The following is an 18,303-nucleotide window of genomic DNA, read 5'->3' as shown; positions in this document are numbered from 1 at the left end:
GAGCGGCGCGGCGCGGCAGCGGCGGGGATGGCCGGGAACTGACCGGGAGTGACCGCCGGGAGAGAGCGGGACTGACCCCCGGGAGACACCGGGAGTGACCCCCGGGAGAGAGCGGACTGACCGCCGGGAGAGAGCGGGACTGACCCCCGGGAGACACCGGGAGTGACCGCCGGGAGAGAGCGGGACTGACCCCCGGGAGACACCGGGAGTGACCCCCGGGAGAGAGCGGGACTGACCGCCGGGAGAGAGCGGGACTGACCCCCGGGAGACACCGGGGCTGACCGCCGGGAGAGAGCGGGACTGACCGCCGGGAGACACCGGGAGTGACCGCCGGGAGACACCGGGAGTGACCCCCGGGAGACACCGGGACTGACCCCCGGGAGACACCGGGAGTGACCGCCGGGAGACACCGGGAGTGACCGCCGGGAGAGAGCGGGACTGACCCCCGGGAGACACCGGGACTGACCGCCGGGAGAGAGCGGGACTGACCCCCGGGAGACACCGGGAGTGACCGCCGGGAGACACCGGGAGTGACCCCCGGGAGACACCGGGACTGACCGCCGGGAGAGAGCGGGGCTGACCGCCGGGAGAGAGCGGGACTGACCGCCGGGCCGGAGGGGACAATGGGTGGCCCGGGCTCCTCCCAGCTGCAAAGGACTGTTTGGTAAGAACTTTTACATTAAACCATTAAAACCACAGGAGCTGCGGTTAGGACACGCTAAAATAGCGATTCCCTGACTTGGCAAAAACACAAACCAACCCCCAAACCCAACCAACACCACAAATACGTCTTGAAAATGTGGAAGTTCTCGGGACCCACGGCCCTGAGCACTCTAACTGGAGTTAAATAGTAATTTTACTTCAAGCAAGAGGATGGACCCAGCAGCCTGGTGATGTCCCTTCCAACCCGAATTATTCCATGGCTGTATGATGAGCTGGAGCCCAGACTCCTCTGGACTCCAACTCCTCTGGACTCCAACTCCTGTGTTGTGCTCACACCTACACCAGCTGTTCCCCGTCCCTCCTGTGTGTTCACCTCTTTCTGTGCTCGCTCTGTGCCTTCGCAGATGTTGCATCTCGGATTTGTGACCAGCTCTGTTGGGAAGTGACCTCAGCTTTTCAGTGCACAACAGCTGAGTGCAGCCCCGGAGCTCTGCATAGACCAGCTGCTATAGTATTCTTTGGGTACTCACACATATATGAAAAATAGAATAATCACATTGCATCTTTATGAGATTTTGTTTCCTCAGGCAGCCAAGAGACTGGGTAATATGAAATAACAAATCCTTCTTTGTTTTTTTTTTTTCTAAAGCTTCTCCTGCCCAACTAGGGCCCCAGGCTTTACTTAATCCATGTGGGATTGCTGCAGGCGTTACCAGGAGTGAGGAGCGCTGCTCCAGCCTCTCCTTACCTTGTCTTTATCCTGGCTGGCAGGAGGAACAGAGACTCTGGCCTTGGGGACGCACACATCCGCGGTAATGCTCCCTCCAGCCAGGCATTCTTCCTGAATATCACCTACAGAAAGGGACCAGGCTGGTGACTGAGGAGGCCAAGGCTGTCATTTGGAAGAAATAAACCAGTGTAACCATGGGACAGAACTGTTCATCCTGCACCCGGACACTAGGCGGGCATATCCAGAGCACTCCCAAAGTCTGGGTGTCTCCGATTCACGTTGAACCCCTTGGAGCTGTAGGCAGCCCTGTACGTGTCCTGCAGGACTTGAGATGACACTTCAACATCCCAGCAGCTCCATCCCGCCGGCGCTTCCCTGAGCCCCCCAGCACACGCAGCCCAGCGGGTGGAGCCTGCTCATCATCGCCCGGGGACACACCCGCAGGAATTCCTCCCACCGCACCTGGGTTTGCCGGTCAGGCTTTAACTGTGGGAGGACTTGTTCTGATGGCTCTTTTCTTTAAGCTGCTGCATTGATTGCTCCAGGTCCTGGCACCGCTCTGGCATTCTACTGGCCAGAATTTCCACACTCACAGAGGACGTCAGTGCTGGTCCAGGAGGAATATCACAGACACTTGGTGGTATCTCACTGCAGTGAAGATGCTGATGGGAAACTGGGATGAAGCTGCACCGAAGAATTGTTATCACTGAGGAGAAGGAGTCACACAATCCCTTCACACATGAAAGACTTGGCTTGAGTTATTCTTCCATGTTTCAGGTAACAATTTGGTAGACAGATGTTGTATCAGAAGCCTTACATGACACCTAAACGCTGAGTTCACATTCCTGGTGTCTAATTCAGGCAAATTGTTCCTCAAATTCTTCTAAAGGAAGATAAAGCCAACCCTCCCCAGTTAAAGAAATATTTTCTGTTCTGAAGAATCTAAAGAAAGGATTTATTTTCCAGAAATATTCGATTTATTTATTTTTGAAATAGTGATCTTCAAGTTGTGTTTCTTTTACCACAGTGTCTGTGGCATTTTTCTCCTAGAACTTTCTCCTAGAGTGGTATGAAATGTAATTTTTTTTTTACTGAAAAGTATTTAACCTACAAACTAATTCCCCAAAGTATTAAAAAACATACAAAAACATTTATCAAATTTATCAAATTAATTACATATACTAATGAGAGAAAACCTTGTTATGCATGTACATAATAATTATAGATCCATTTTTAGCTTAGTGAAATTTGTCCTTAAAAGTTACTGAGGGAACTTCACAAAGAATCCAAATGCACAATTGTAGCATTACAGAGTTTGTCACACTATTGGTAGAATTTAACAATGATAAATACCATTGTTAAGTATATTTCATACATTTTATTGTATTGAACACATTTTACATGTGTTTAATATATATTCATTGTGTTTAATGCATTTTAAGCACCTCTGCCTGAATATGTAGACCCATGACTCATTTTTATATTTTTAATCATTTGCAGAAAGACAGGATTTTCTTTTATTTTTATTAATAAGTAACTTTCCAGCTTTCATGGAATTAAGAATTGAATCTAATGGTATTTATCCCCTGTATAGTAACACACAAACTAGTGAAACCAATGGTGTTGTGCACATCAGAAACTAAAACGCTGTACGAAAATCCAGCAGCAAAATGTCATGTCCTTTCGGTGGCATTGGATGTGTCATTCATCCCAAAGCAGCATTTCTGTGGTGAGCAAGCTCTAAAATAAGACTTCATGCTCTAATTTTTGTCAGTGCGATACGTACATGGAGTCTGCGCTGCCATTAAACAGGAATCCGCGTGTTCGGCTCTGGAGGGCCACGGGGAGCTTGTGCGGAGCGGGGAACAGGGTCAGACCGCCCTCACAGCGGGAACTGTCCCCCATAACACCGGGAACAGCATCCCCTCACAGCGGGAACTGTCCCCCATAACACCGGGAACAGCATCCCCTCACAGCGGGAACTGTCCCCCACAACACCGGGAACAGCATCCCCTCACAGCGGGAACTGTCCCCCACAACACCGGGAACAGCTGCTCCTCACACCGGGAGCAGCCCCTCTTCGCAGCGGGAACAGCCTCCCGTTACACCGGGAACTGCCCCCCCGCCAGCCCTTACACCAGGAACAGCTCCTCATCACTGCAAGAGCGGTCTCCCCCGCCTCACACCGGGAGCAGGCCCCCATCCCGGCAGGACCAGCCGCCCCTCACACCGGGAACAGCCCCTTGGTACACCGGGAGCAGCCCCCATCCCGCCGGGAACAGCCCCCCATAACACCGGGAACACCTGTTCCCATAACAGTGGGAACAGCCCTCTGATACACCGGGAGCAGTCCCCCCCTCACACCGGGAGCAGCCCTCTATCACTGCAGGAACAGTGTCCCCCTCACACCGGCAGCAGCCCATCCTCACACCGGGAACAGCCCTCCCATCACTGCAGGAAGTCCCCACCTCACACCGGGAGCAGCCCCCCTCACATCGGGACAGCCTCCCCCTTCTCACACCGGGAGCAGCCGCCCCTCACACCGGGAACAGCCCTCTATCATTGCAGGAACAGTCCCCACCTCACACCGGCAGCAGCCGCCCCTCACACCGGGACAGCCTCCTCCCCTCACACCGGGAGCAGCCGCCCCTCACACCGGGACAGCCTCCTCCCCCTCACACCGGGAGCAGCCCTCTATCACTGCAGGAACAGTCCCCCCCTCACACCGGCAGCAGCCGCCCCTCACACCGGGCTCCCGGGGGTGCCGCTCACCCGCGCTGTGCCCGCAGGGCCGCCCGGCGGTCCCGTCCCGCAGCCCGGCCGGGATCTCCCCCCTCCCCACGGCCCTGTCCCGCACCAGCAGGAATTCCCGCAGGGAATCGTGGGCTCCAGCCGGGCTTCCCGCCTGGCTCCTCGTCCTCCCCGCAACCAGCCCGGCCGATTAGCGGATTTAACCACATCTTTCTAGGCTGCATCTTTGGATTTCACACCGAACGCCCCCGATAGAGCGCCTGTGGCCATTCCTGGGGCTGCCTTCAGCTTCCCTCTAGTGGATTGGCCTAAAACGGTCCTTCCGCAGGCGATCCCGGAGCTTTACAGCGGCTCCAAACTACAAATACCAGCAGCTCCAGCACCGCTGAGAGGCCCCAGGACCCACCTCTCCTAGAATAAATCTCTCCAGTTTATTCTAGCAAATATTTATAAAGAATTTTATTTTTCATGTATAGCTATAAAAGCCCACGGCAAGCAAAGCATTTTGAAACATTCTCTCTGGCTGAGCTATTTTTTCAGCTGCTTTTAAAATTTTTTTCTGTGGTGGGTGGCCCTTCCTACCTCATCGCAGAGTGACAGTGACAGAAGGACCCAGACCTTTAATCCCGTTTCGCAGCAGGTTTAACAGAGGAGCGGCTGCAGCAGCCTGGAAATGACCATGGAGAAAATCCTGAAGGCAGAGCTGAACACCAACGTTCTGAAGGCACTGGGGAGCTCTGGGGGAGGATGCATCAGCCAAGGCCAAACGTATGAGACAGACAGCGGACGGGTATTTGTGAAAATCAACCACAAACCTCAGGTCAATGCCAGCAGATCTTATGATTGCACAGAGATGGCTTTTTATTTTTAAAAGCAGCTGATTCTTGATAATGCATAATTATTCCAGTTCTCAGTATTCTTTTTAAAGCTGTGTCTATTTTATATCCAGAATTAATGTAGCAGGTTTGGTTAGTGTGAAATGCAGTGTAATGTGATGTGATAGTCCTCAACAGCAGGAATGAGCTGTAATTCCTGTAAAAAGGAGGCCAAGCACAAAGCTGTTATTGTGGTACTTGGAGTTTGGAAAGGCCCAGAGCTGGCTTTGCATTCACTGCGTTCCTTTTCATGTTCCAGTTGGGAGGATCAATAATGGGAGGGCACAAACAGGGGCCAGTGCTAAAACTCACATATTATCTTTACAGCTACAGAAGTTCAAATGTCCCTGTTGCTTTTTGCATGTCTAAAAGTAAAGCTCTTGCAGCTTCTTAAGCCAAACTCTTGACTTTTCTATTACTAAATGAATACTCAATTGCTTTTTCTAACACCACAGTGTATCAGAAATTTGCTTTATCAATATCAAAATCATCCTAAACTGCTGTGAAGAACAGCACCTTTGCTTCAAAAATGCAGAGCAAATGCTGAATATTTGTGCCATCGTCTCCATCCAGTGGCCTGTGGGGAAAGAAGAACCAGTTTAAGGGCTCAATCTTACATCATTTAGCAGTGGCCACATTATCCTCAGAGGTGCTATTGCATCCAGGTAGTTTGGTGTCTTCATAAGCAGCTGGAAATCAGGGTGAAATGTGACATATCCTACAACCCTGGGATAAATTTAGGAAAAAAACCAAAAGTTAGGGCCTTAAGTCTTCCTGTGTGGACTGAAGCCTTGCTGCAGCTCTCTCCTTTTATCAAGAGGAATTAACTCCTTGCCACTTTGTCAAAAGTCTGTTTTTTCCAAAGTACTCATTGTAGACATCCATAGTTTAGCCCAAGGATATTCCTATTCCTCGACAGGCTAGAAAAATGTTTGAAGGGGAAATGGCAAGTCTGGAAGCGATTCGGAAAACCAAGATTGTGAGAGTGCCTCAGCCCATCAAAGTGATTGACCTGCCTGGAGGAGGAGCCATGTTTGCCATGGAGTACCTAAAGATGAAGCACCTCAACAAGTATGTCCATGCATCTCTTTTTACTATGTTTTGTATCTTTTTTTTATATCTTACAGTCAGCCAGGAAACTTCATGAGCAGAGTAGCTTTATTCTCTCAGAGACAGAGCTGCTCTCTGTTGAGATCTGTGTTTCTCTGTGTACATATTAAAAAATATATATATATGTACGTATGTATGTATCTATCTATCTATATATGTGTGTGTACACACTCCTTGTCCATATTTTGCTTCTCCTGCAGTACAAATGGATGTCACTACTCATTTGTGTGCTGGTCCACGTGTGCTCAGATCCTGCTGAAGGGAATGTAATCACAGCTGAGTTGGCCCATTGTTCTCTCATGAGATTTTTCATTGGAGTTTCTTTTCCCAGCCCAACAGGTTTCTTTAACCTTACAGGCTGCTTAGGTCTTTGAAACCTCTGCTTCTCTAAATAGAATTTTCCAGTATGATTTACTTCATGATTAAGTTAAGATGACATGAATTTGCACTTCATCTGTCAGCCAAACTGAACATGGAATTCAGGAGTCATGTGTTCCTGAAATCAGACTTTCAGAGCTCACTGCTGTGTTCCAGGCCTCTATATGGCAACAGTGTCATGCCTATGGCTCTTCTGGCTGCTGGTTGTCCAACCCATCTGTTTTATTTGGGACAATAATGGCAATTCCACAGCGTCCACAAACAGTCTATTCTAATCCATCCCACTGTTCCTAGGAAGGATTTTCCAGTGTCTAACCTTAGTCCTTCTGGTTGCGATTTTAAATCCATCATTTCCCCCCCCATTCTGGGCATGGAGAAGAAATTAGTTTCCATCCTTGAAACTCCTGTTAAGATACCTGTGGAATATTTAACTGGTTTTTAGTTGTCTGCCTTCAGCATTAGGCAGCCTCGATTAAATCCCTGCCTATGGCTTCTTTTCAGACTTACCCTTCCAACTGCTGTTCAGCTGATTTGGAAGGGTAAAGCCCAACAGTTCTGTTCTCTGCTGATAGTGGAGCTGATAAGGAGGAGCACACAATCCTCTTGCCCTTACTGCTCCTGTTTATACCACCTTGTGTTCTCTTTACCTTTCTTGCAAGAGCATTTAGTGTGTTTATTGCATTATCTGTGTCTTCAGAGCTGTTATCAAGGCATTTGGTCCCTGTTAGGTGCTTGTGAAATTGATTAAGGTTCTATGTTTGCTGGAAATAGCCTTGGTCATATTTAATTGAGGGGTTTTTTTCACTATAATATTTGTTCATTTGCTTCAGCTTCATTTTGGTTTATTTGATCCTACAGATACTCTTCAAAGCTGGGAGAGCAGATAGCAGAGCTTCATCTTTATAACCAGAAACTTGGAGAGAAGCTGAGGACTGAGGGAAGCACAATTGGTAGAGTATTGATGTCATGTACTAAACCAAAAAGGAAGCAATTCCTTTGGCTGTGGTGCAGCATTGCATTATCATTTTCATGATAATTAAAGTCAACACTAGGACAGTTTCATGGGCCATGTCCCTCTTGTCCTTATGCCACACTTCTCAAAATGGACCTTATACACACAGCAGCTTGAACTACTATTGTGATTTTTAAACACATCATTTTAACCTTGGCAAAACAAAATTAATTTATTTTGAATTCTTCATTCCGTGTATACTTTGTTGTACAAAATGACGTGGATTCTGAAATTTAGTAAGAAATAGCACTAACACTTGGTTGTTAGAACTTCCAGCTCTCCTAAGTCAAACTGACAATTTGGACTCTTCTTCAGTGTCAGTGAAACCTTTCAGCCTCATGTACTCTCTTAAAATGCTCTTGAGCTTATAGAAATCCTATTTTTTGCTTGCTGTTGGTTTAGATAATTAACTGATTACAGAATATTGTTCCTTAGTAAGTGCAGAATAAAGTTCCCTTTTAAAGATATTGGGGATGACGTTTTTGAACTCAAATAAGTGGCAAAATATTCAAAAATTGCTGCTCCTCAAAGTGAATTAAAGCATAAATGAAAAAAAACCTCAGCTATATAAAGAATTATTTTTTTAGTACCAGTCTGTATCTGTGTTGTTCCAATGACTTCAGAGGTGGACTGGGTCTGACTCTTAGTGGTGGACAAATTTTAATCCATTTTTTTTTGAGTGAAGGCCAAATTACTGGCAGGTCCCAAATAATCTATGAATCAAACCCAAGCCACATTTAATGGCAACATGTCCAAGTGTCAGAACAGCAGATTGTGACTCGGTGTTTGGGCTCCTTTCCGAAATGTCCAACTCCTTTATCCAAAGCAAACTCACTGACTGTGACTGACTATGCCTCTATTTCCATTCAGCATCTTCAAGTCCATAAGAGTTCTTTCCACCTTTTGAAAGGGTTGTGACCATGAAATAAGTGTAACTTATTGCTTAAAGTAACTTTTTCTGCCTATGTTTTGAAATTAGGTTCTGTCTTTGCAAACTTTACCATGTAAAGATCTCAAAGGCCCTAATATTTATTTTGTTCTGTAGGAAAAGGAGCCGGTCACTCCGAGTCCCAGTTTGTGGATCGGTTTGGATTCCACACAGCCACTTGCTGTGGTTATATCCCACAGGTATGGTCAGTTCCACAGGTGTGAAAGCCAACAGGCACTTGTACAGGTCTGTAAACTCCTCATACACAAACTTGCTCCATTTGTCTTCAGCTTTCTGAGCACAGCTTTGCTTTCCCTGTTCCATCCTGCCTTGACTGCCCAGAGATCACAAAATCTATCCAATGTATGTGCCCTGGAACTGTGCATGTGGCCAGCAGATGTGGTGGATTGAGTGAGAATTTGGAATGATGTGGTGGTTCTTTAGCTTGGTGATACTTAAAAAAATCAGTGTCCCTTTGGATGTGTTGGTTTTATTAACCCCTTCTATATGGATCTCTCCACTGCTTTTGGAGAGCCTCATCATGCAACATGTCTCATGAGACACTGGAAAGGGCTCTTTGAGGCTCTGCATGTGCCAGGATTTCATTCTATGACTTAACTGAACGAACCTCCAGTACCTCAAAACTCTTTGCTAAGTACAACTTTTCACCAAATTAGAAACGTGTTACCCAGTAAAAATGAATAAATACTTCTGCATTTCCAGAAAGATTTGAAACATGATATTGAACAACTGAAATGGTCTCACCAGGAACTCTCCCTCTAAAATACATTAAGAAAATGGGAATGAATGAAAATAGCCAGAAACTCAACTTATATTAAAGAGAGCCCCACCTAAGTGTGGTGGAGAGCAGCACTCCCAAAGCAAAACATCTGATGTCTCTGTGCATTGGTCACACTGACATCGTCCAGGCCATTGTGTCAGCATTGAATGTTTTAACTGGATCTCTGTTATTAACACTGGCTGCACATATGTTAAAATTGTGTGTTACAAACTCGTGTTGTATTTTCCAGGTGAATGAGTGGCAGAGTGACTGGCCATCCTTCTTTATCCGTCACCGACTCCAGGCTCAGCTGGATTTGATTGAAAAAGATTATGGAGACAGAGAAGCCAGGGAGCTCTGGTCACAACTCAAAGTATGAACCATGTCTTAAATTTATTTTCTAGAATTTCAGAAAATGCGTATCAGTGGGATTGTAAAGGTGTTTTATAAGGGATTTACTTAGCTTGGAATGAAGAGCAGGGTCTGGATGAGCTTCACAGTGGGTCCAGAAACACTGTCAGCTGAACAGAATTCCTGCTGCTCTTTCGATTTTTATATATAGTGGAAAAAATAATTGAGCATTAACGTTTTTTCTGATAATAATAATAATAAGGTAAATCCTAAGAGCTTGGTCTTATGAAGTGGGTGAAATTCTGCTGCCTGGACAGATTTGTATTTTACCTGGTCTAGTCTTACAGCTGAGGCTGGTTCAGGCCATGTTCCATGCAGCACTCATGGAACACCAGGGATGTGTTCCTCTCCTCTGTTCATTGGTCCAGATGCTTACTGCAGTCCTTTTTGCCATTGAAACGTCTTAGTTTAAATGAAATTATTTTATATTTCTCATGACGGCCAGCAGTATCCATGTCTAGAAACAATGTATCAGTACTAGGTGTTGATAATAGACTGTGAATTAAATGCTTTGCTAAGCTCTGTCAAGAACAACCCAGAACATTTATCACTGGCTTGTTCTTGTTGCCATCAACGTCCAAAGCACTCCATGAGGGCTGAACACAGGCAGCATTTGGCCAGCTCAGGCTCTAACATGCTACAGTACTTTTATTTAATATTTTCTTCAAAACGTTTTAATTGTTACATGTCTGTTTATGCTTTTTCAGCCAAAGATTCCTGAAATGTTCTGTGATGTAGAAATTGTTCCCGCTCTCCTGCACGGGGACCTGTGGGCAGGGAATGTGGCTGAGGACGACTCCGGGCCGATTATATTTGACCCTGCCTCCTTCTATGGCCATTCGGAATTTGAACTGGCCATTGCTGGAATGTTTGGGGGGTTCAGCAGCTCTTTTTTCTCTGCCTATCACAGCATAATACCCAAAGCTCCGGGATTTGAGAAACGAAATAAGTTGTATCAGCTCTTTAATTACATAAACCACTGGAACCATTTTGGGACAGGGTACAGGGGCTCTACCCTAAACATGATGAGGAAACTTCTAAAGTAACCAGGTACATTTGAGAAATTCTGACATAGTCCCTTAGAAATGAGCAGCCCCTGCTCATCCCAAGTACCACAAACTCGGAATTGATGGTAAAACACCTGATAATGGAGAAGGCTTAGTGCACTTTTGAGCCTCACTAATTAAGAGCAATTGTGTAATCTTTAACTTGGGCACTAGTTTCCCAGCACAGATTCCTCCCCTGCTGAAGGAAAGGGCTGCCCTGTTTGTCAAGGCTCCAGTGGCTTGGAAAAGCAGCACGACAGTCAGCCTGACCTTGCTCTCTCACTTCGTAGCTGCTGTGTTCCCAGTTGTTCCACAGCAGCATCTTCCCACTCCTGCTGCTGCTCCATCAGCAGTTTGTTATGGAGAGATGCAGCTGTGGGACAGTGGTGCTGGAAGGAATAACAAGTTCTTACTTCTGCCTTTGTTTGTTCTGGTTTAGTTTTCTGTGTGTTCCCAGCCCTTTTCCCATGAATATTTCCATAGTCTTCTGTTTCCCTTTCCTGTCCTTTTGCATGTCAAATGTCCTAATCCAAAATTGCAGTCAGATTCTATGAATCTGAAAACATTCTCTTTTTAATTTAACGAGTAGACAAGGCCCTTTGGCTGCACTTGGCAAACATATGTAATTAATAATATTTCTAATATTTATTTAATGTAATTTACTCACATTTGTTAAGAACTATAAGAACTGAAATTCCAGTGGTATTTTCTGAAAGGATGTCTAGTTCCTTGGTAATTAACTGTACAGTCAGAAGTAGGTTGTTACCACTCAAAGCTGATAGTAACATTTCATAGTTTTAGTGTGATATTTCAGTATGTTGTACTACAGTAGTAACATATTTAAATAACTTTGTAAAAAGACAGCAAAACGTGGGAGGGAGGCTCCATGGTTGGGTGAGAGGAAGCACCTGTGGCTGCTGGGTTGGTTGGTGCTTGATGGATTTTCAATTTTAGAAAATGAGTGCAGTGGGCAAAGCTGGTCTGTTGTGCCACCGCTGGGTTATGGAAGGAACAGCGTCAAATCTGATGGATTTGTAAGGGGTTTTATTGTCCCTTACTGCTTTATTTTTACAGAAAACATAGGCAGTGGGAATCTGGGGAGAAAACTGTTCAGCAAAGATACTGGTGTACAGTCTGAGCTAGAGTACATTAGTGACTCTGTGGGGTTTTAAAGGAAGAGAGTGGCGAGGAGAGTAGAAGTAAGTGCAGTCCCACAAATATGAATTAGAAGGTTTGGGTAAGAATGACCTGAATATTTAGGCTTCAGACAGTTGGCATGACTAATACTAAAATATTATATTCAAAAGCGCTCTAATATGTTTAGACTTTTTTCAACTTTAAATGGTTGTGCTGTAAAGATTTAATAAAGTTTAAAATTTGATCTTATAATTGGTTTAAAACAATGCGCTTTGTTCTCTGTAAATATGATACGAATAGTGAAAAATTTTTACTTCCTTTGAATCAGGGGAATCTGTCATGGTTGGTTATAAAACTTAATTGAACTATAAGGGTGGAAAAGTGGAACAGTAGAGTAAGAATACAGTTGGAATTGTAGCTGATGGCTGGAAGATCTAGGTCTGAGGAAAGAGCAAAGTGCATGTGCACTGGTGTTTCTGGATGTGAACAAACCGACCTGTATCACACTGGGAAGTACTTGTGAACTCAAACTTCTTCTCAAATAAAACACTTGCCTTGCAGAAACCAGCCATTCGGTGTACATGTGTTTTGTGATCGTGGTTTGATTTCATGAACTTGAGCCTGAAGATAAAATATTTGGGTGTGGGTGGAGCTGCTGGATAGCAGTAAAGAGCAACTACCTTTTCTGACATCCTGGCCAGGCTGAAGTGCCTCCTTGAATTTCCTGTATAATCAGTGGAGCTGTCGTTGTAGCTTTCAGGCTTCAAATGTTTCCAGAATTGTATGAGGTTTAGAAAATGCGTTATGATATTAACCATGTAATGCGGTGTTTTGGTGTGGGTGGGGTAAGGCATGGAGGTCATGGATAGCAGCATCATCCAGCTGTCTCCCCCACTCCTTGTGCAACCGAGGTTGTCCCTATCCTGGTCCTTTTCCCTGAGCTCCCCGTGCACAGGTCCCCATCCCTGATCCCTTCCCTAGGAGGTTCCTATCTCCGTCTTCAGCCAGTGCATGGGTGCCCATGCCCGTGTCCCCATCCTTGTCCCATGTCCAGGACCCCATCATTGGGTATCCCTAGGATGGGTGACCCCAGGGTGGATGTCCCCATCTCCAGACTGGGTGTCCCCATCCCTGGGGGGTGTCCCTGTTGCCGGTGGGTATCTCCAGGGTGGATGTCCTCATCGCCCGTGGATGTCCCTGTCCCCGGTGAATGTCCCCATCCCCAGCAGGTGTCCCCAGGGTGGGTGCTCCCATCCCCGCTGAGTATCCCCAAGCTGGATGTCCCCATTCCCGGTGTGTGTCTCCAGAGTCTCAGCTCCCCGTCACCCCGCGGAGGGGCCGGGCTCGGAGGCGGTGCCGCCGCCGCCTTTGGTCCCTCCTGGCGGCCCGTAGCAGGGCGGGAGCTGCGGCGGCGCGGGGCGGGCCCGTGGTGGCTCTGGGCGCCTGTGCCGGGTGGGCGCTTGGTCGCTTGTCCCGGGTGGTCGCACCGCGCCGGGCCGGCCGGGGCGAGGGCGGCGGCTCCGGGAGCCCCGTGGTGCGGGCCAGCGGCGGAGGCCGGTAGGGCCGGGCGGGGCTGCGGGAGGGGCTGCGGGAGGGGCGCGGTGGCCGCATGGCGGGCCGGGCGGGGGCTGACGGGCGGTGGCACCGACCCTTCTCTCTGTCACTGCCAGCGCCGGGCCCGCCGGGATGGACGGAGTGGGGCCGGAGCCAGAGGAGGGCGAGGAGCGGGAGCCCGGTGCCATCAGCGAGAAGAACATCCTGGACAGCTTCACGGAGAGCAGGGAAGTCGCGGAGCTCATCGGGAACCTAAGGGGCGTCTTCGGGGAGCTGGTGACAAGGGAAATGGCCGTGGAACGGTTCATAGGTAAGCACGGCACCCAAAGGGAGTGGTCCTGCTATTGCTTGATAGAGAAATTTTATTCTGCATGATGCATTTTGTTATTGCTGATTACCAAAAAGGGACCAAACCGCTGATTTTTGGGTCAGTGATGATGCTGGAGCTTTATCAACAGGTAGTTCAGATTTAGATCTTTGCTCATTTTGTTTTCCATATAGATATTCCTTTATTACCTGGTAACTACTGTAAATGAAAACCTAGGTCTTAGATTCCAGAAGTCTGAATTCTGACTCATGTTGGGCCTCCAGTTTCCTATTCAAATTCAGGCCTTAATTTAGTTAAAACTTTGTATGTCAGTCAAATAAAGTAGTTTTTTTACCTAATTACTCACTGAAACACATCCATTTTCTGCTTTAAAGTGCCAGTTTCCTATTTTTACTTTTTTGTTTCATGGGAAATGTGAAGAGTGGCTGAATCCATACAGATCATGTTTGTTTTTTTAAGTGGAGTTAACTTGGATTTGACTTTTGTGCCACCTAATGAAAGCTGCCCCTAGGCCTCAGCTGAATCTGGAAAGGCCATAGTGAGGTGCATGTCGTGGTCTCCTGGTTTCAGGGCACATCTGTGTGTTGGGTCAGTGTTCTGATGAGGTGATTTTCAAAACTTAATTCGGTGCTGCATGTATTTATAAACTGAATTTAGCAGACTGGCATTTTGCAAGTATTTTTGTAAAGGATGGTGAAATTGCAAAACTCACAGTCAAAATATTGATCCGGCAGCTCTGTTTTTGACAACAAGAAATGAGGTAGGCAAACAATAAAGCAGAAATCCCCAAAATTTGGAGAGCTGACCCTGCAGAAGTTCCTCAGTAGCATTAGGGTGGTTGGCTGAACTGACTGCTCCATCTGAGGAGGCCTGTGATGGACATGTAACTGCTCAGACAGAAGTACCAGCAACACTCACAGTGGTGAGGTTGTTCAGCATCACGGAGGAAATGTCAGATTTCAGTGGGATAGGAAAAGCCATTGCTGGAAAAACCTCGGTGTCTGAGAGGTGGCATCTCCCTGAGTCAATCACCTTGCTGTGCCTCTCTGTCTGTCACATCAGTGTGGTGTTTCTGTGCATTTAAATTGTATTTATGAGCTTTCTGCCTGCAGATCGTTGCCCAGTAAATACAGGCTCAATATGCTTAAAACAGAGGTACTGTGCATGTGGTTCAGTATTGGGTTATAATATTTAGTGTGCTCAGGTGTCATTGATCCTTCTTGGACAAAATGTCCCAAATCTGGCAAGATGCTCAGTGTGTGGGTTAGAACACTGAAACTTAGGGGCATACCTTTTGTCTGGGAACAGAGAATGCAGTAATCCCCCATTCCAGAGGATTTTAACGAAGGTTTCCAAAGCGCTCAGAAAAACTCGTGATGCTCATTTTTTGTTGAACCATTAGAAACAGAGGTGTGGGAAACAGTTTAATCTGCAACTACAGTTTTGTAGGAAAATACAGGAAGATCTTTTTTGAAATAATAGTTTTAGAGGAACTGGTTTAGGTTCATTCACTCCAGCTTTTATATTTGGGGTTTTATTTTACCTTTGCCAGGCTGTGAGCTGGGAAAAGAATTTGCTCTTCAATTCCACTTCTCCTGGAAAGCTGTGGCTTTGGGTGGTGGTGGAATTTGTGTTCACTAGTTCTGCTGCCTGTAGGCAGCTTAAGGCATCGTTAATTAAGGTGGGAAGTTAGTGATGATTAGGAGCTCAAGTTTCCCTCTCGATGGCATTCTGGTATCCCAGTGGAATTGCACAGGGATACTGTTGGACCATCTGGTGGTTGTGCAGTGTCATCCACTGGTCAACTGCAGCACTGTTGGAGTTCAGTCATGGCTTAAATGTAAGTGTTGATGTGTCAAGCAGAGAAAAAGGACAGAGAGCAAAGGTGTTTGTGAGAGAAACAAATACAGGAAAAGGGGAGCTTAAGGAGGTTTTAGTTTTCTAATTCAAAAGCTATTTTCTGACCAAATATCTGAAATGGGCCAGGCAATCTCCAGTGCAACACTGGATCACTTAATGATCTCCTTGGGAATCCAGCTTTCATTTCTGTAGCTGCTTTTTGTTAATTCTGTGTTTAAATTACAAAGCTTTTGTGTCTAAAAGCTCTGGCAACTTGTTCTTATTTTTTTTTCAATATTCAATTTCAATTTGTCCTTTCTTGAGTCAGTATCCAAAAGGAAGAGACCGTGTTACTGGCAGCAAAATACAGTAAGGGGTGTGAACAGTTTTGAGGAGCACAGTGGTAAGAGCTGCAGTTTGTATTTGTTGAGGTTAAAATTTGTTAAGGATCCTTTGTTCTTTGCTGAATAATTCCCTGTATTCTATTTCAAAATAAGAAACTAGCTCTGAGGATTGTGAGGAGCAGCCTCATTGCAAAGTGGTACTGTGAGAGGTTTGTCCAAGGAAATTGGAGAGACTCCTGGGAGTGGGTTGATGATTTAGTGTAGGTAAATGAGTGCTCTTTGAGGGGGACAGACTGTGCTTGTGCTGTTACTTAGAATTATAGACTGCTCTGGGTTGGAAGGGACCTTAAAGATCATCTCATTCCACCCTCCCTGCCATGATGGGGACACCTTCCACTAGACCAGGTTGTTCCAAGCTCCATCCACTCTATGGTTTTCTAACTTTCTGACCTCACTTATAGGTAGTGGCAATTCAGGGATGCAGAAATCTTAAGCTAAAACTGTTCAGAATCTGAGGGTATCTCACAGTTAAGGCTCTGTAAGAGCCTTTGAGTAGTTTATTACAGATATCTTTTCATTTTCAGGTATAATGGACAAGTATCAGGAGCAGCCTCACCTTTTGGACCACCACTTAGGTAGGAATGTCATCCTTAAATAATTTCTGTGTATATACTTAAAAATCTGTTCCTCTGGAAGATCTGTGTTTGCATTACAAGATTGCTGTGGCTGATAGTATTTCCATTATATTATTGCTGTCTCCCTCTCTTCTATCAGAAGTACAAGAAACTGTGTGAGCTGCATGTAGTCTCACTGTTTTTCCTCTCCTTTTTTTAGAGGGGATGATGAATTCTTTGTTGGATATAGTACGGGACAGTGCATCTCCTCCCCCACTAGTTCACCTGGCTTTTAAATTTCTCTACATCATTACAAAGGTAAAAAAATCCTAAATTTAATGTTCTGTAACTGGAATTTGTAACTTATCAATATTTTCTTGGTTATTTTCAAAAATATTAAAATAAATGTCTGATGCAATTAAATATTTTAAACTGTACTGTGAAAGATTAGTTCTCTTGTTTCTCATTTTCATGATAGCTTATGTTATTTAATGATCCAGATTAGTAAAAGTCAAGGTCTGAATGCAAAAGTAGTTGCAGACATGGAGATATTGAGTGCTAAAACATGAGTTATAATGTTGAAAAGTAAAGTATGATGAACAGTTAGATGGATTGTGGAATTTACATTTGAGCACAAGAAAATATTTTTGATGTGTAAGGGCTGAGCCCTGGAATAGGTGGCTCAGAGGGGTGGTGGGGTCTCCTCCCTGGGATACTGGACACCCCATGGATGTGGTGCTGGGCTGACCCTGCTTTACCAGGAGGGTTGGACTAGACAATCTCCAGAGGTCCCTTGTTTTAAAGTTACAGAATTATCATTTCATGAATTTTTAGTAAGTTTGTAAAAACACAAACATCACAAGGTATTTAAGACCTTAATTTGCATCCTTACTCTCCTTATGACATGAGTATCCTAATCAAGAAGTTCCTCCAAGGGTCTTTCCTTTCCCCTCAGTACGTGCTGGTGCTGGGTGAGTGACTGAATTCTGAAAATTTCTGCTTTAGGTGAGAGGGTACAAACGTTTCCTCCCACTGTTCCCTCATGAAGTCCGGGACCTGCAGCCTGTTTTGGATATGCTTGCAAAGCAGAACCCAAGAGACCCCGAGGTGAGAACTTGCTGTACTTTTTGTTTAACTTTTATGTCTTCAGTGGAAAAAGCTGAAGGAAAACATTTGGGAAAAAAGTATATAAAGCAGTGACACACCCTGTCTGGTGTTAACACCTGCATTTGGTGTGAAAACCGTCGTGTTGTTACAGGTGAAATGCCCTCCCCAAGGACAGGTCTTGGTTTTCTTTCATGGGATTTGTTCCAAGGATTTAGAAGCAGTGTCAGTGGAGGTGCAAATAGAACCTGTAACTACTCATGTAAGGGAACAAATTGATTATAAGAGTAAGAAGAAGGGCAGTGAAAGGCATTGAACCTCTAAAAGGAGTAACTGAGAAATCATTGGGTCTGACTCCAGGATACTGTAGTTTATATTCTGATATTTTTAAAAAAGGAAAAAGAACTCCAGAGAGCTTCTTTAGATAGATGAATTTTAAGAGAGATCGTTATCTATTATAAGTAACAAAAATGATGGATTTGAAGACAATAATTGTATTGCTGCTCTAAATTAAAGCTTTTTTTTAACAAACATCAATTCTGACACTTTGCTGCTGTAGGTGTACAGCTTTAAAGCTTGAAAAACTTCCTTCTTTTGTCTGAAGTTGTTTCAGTAAATCCATGAAAGCAGTACATAAGAAATGAAGAAGAAAAACATACTTCTGTTATATTTGTGAATGGAGGCACAGATAGGCCGAG

At 45.4% G+C, this 18,303-nt stretch overlaps 2 protein-coding genes across 5 annotated transcripts in view; both read left to right on the top strand.

Annotated features, from left to right (window-relative positions):
• Positions 1-3: 3 nt before the first annotated feature.
• On the top strand, positions 4-12,391 carry FN3K (fructosamine 3 kinase). Of its 4 annotated transcripts, none has more exons than XM_010409583.4 (7): positions 4-664; positions 1,313-2,170; positions 5,939-6,090; positions 7,366-7,457; positions 8,565-8,647; positions 9,479-9,601; positions 10,347-12,391. In XM_010409583.4, the coding sequence occupies exons 2-7, from the start codon at positions 2,072-2,074 to the stop codon at positions 10,683-10,685; spliced, it is 888 nt and encodes a 295-aa protein (XP_010407885.1). In that variant the 5' UTR covers positions 4-664; positions 1,313-2,071; the 3' UTR covers positions 10,686-12,391. The 4 variants fall into 4 exon arrangements, with proteins under 4 accessions (XP_010407885.1, XP_039418383.1, XP_010407883.1 ...); XM_010409581.3 differs by lacking the exon at positions 4-664 and adding an exon at positions 4,785-4,964 and having other exon boundaries at positions 2,085-2,170; XM_010409582.4 differs by lacking the exon at positions 4-664 and adding an exon at positions 4,782-4,964 and having other exon boundaries at positions 2,098-2,170.
• A 917-nt stretch (positions 12,392-13,308) lies between these two features.
• Positions 13,309-18,303, top strand: part of TBCD (tubulin folding cofactor D) — a 114,620-nt gene continuing 109,625 nt past the window's right edge. Inside the window, exons 1-5 of the mRNA XM_039561998.1 lie at positions 13,309-13,379; positions 13,493-13,686; positions 16,472-16,522; positions 16,722-16,819; positions 17,507-17,608. Of these exons, the coding sequence (XP_039417932.1) occupies positions 13,509-13,686; positions 16,472-16,522; positions 16,722-16,819; positions 17,507-17,608 (429 nt within the window). The 5' untranslated portion in view covers positions 13,309-13,379; positions 13,493-13,508. The remainder of the gene's footprint in view (positions 13,380-13,492; positions 13,687-16,471; positions 16,523-16,721; positions 16,820-17,506; positions 17,609-18,303) is intronic.

The sequence above is a fragment of the Corvus cornix genome, chromosome 18, assembly GCF_000738735.6.
Source record: "Corvus cornix cornix isolate S_Up_H32 chromosome 18, ASM73873v5, whole genome shotgun sequence".
Classification (NCBI taxonomy): domain Eukaryota; kingdom Metazoa; phylum Chordata; class Aves; order Passeriformes; family Corvidae; genus Corvus; species Corvus cornix.
This window is presented reverse-complemented; position numbering and strand designations above follow the sequence as displayed.

What these genes read in the sequence shown, in the direction of transcription:
- FN3K (XM_010409581.3), top strand. Translation starts at nt 4,818, where the DNA reads ATGACCATGGAGAAAATCCTGAAGGCAGAGCTGAACACCAACGTTCTG. An exon ending in AAATCAACCACAAACCTCAG is followed by an intron (nt 4,965 to 5,938) that starts GTCAATGCCAGC and finishes ATTCCTCGACAG; the next exon opens with GCTAGAAAAATGTTTGAAGG. An exon ending in AAGATGAAGCACCTCAACAA is followed by an intron (nt 6,091 to 7,365) that starts GTATGTCCATGC and finishes TTGATCCTACAG; the next exon opens with ATACTCTTCAAAGCTGGGAG.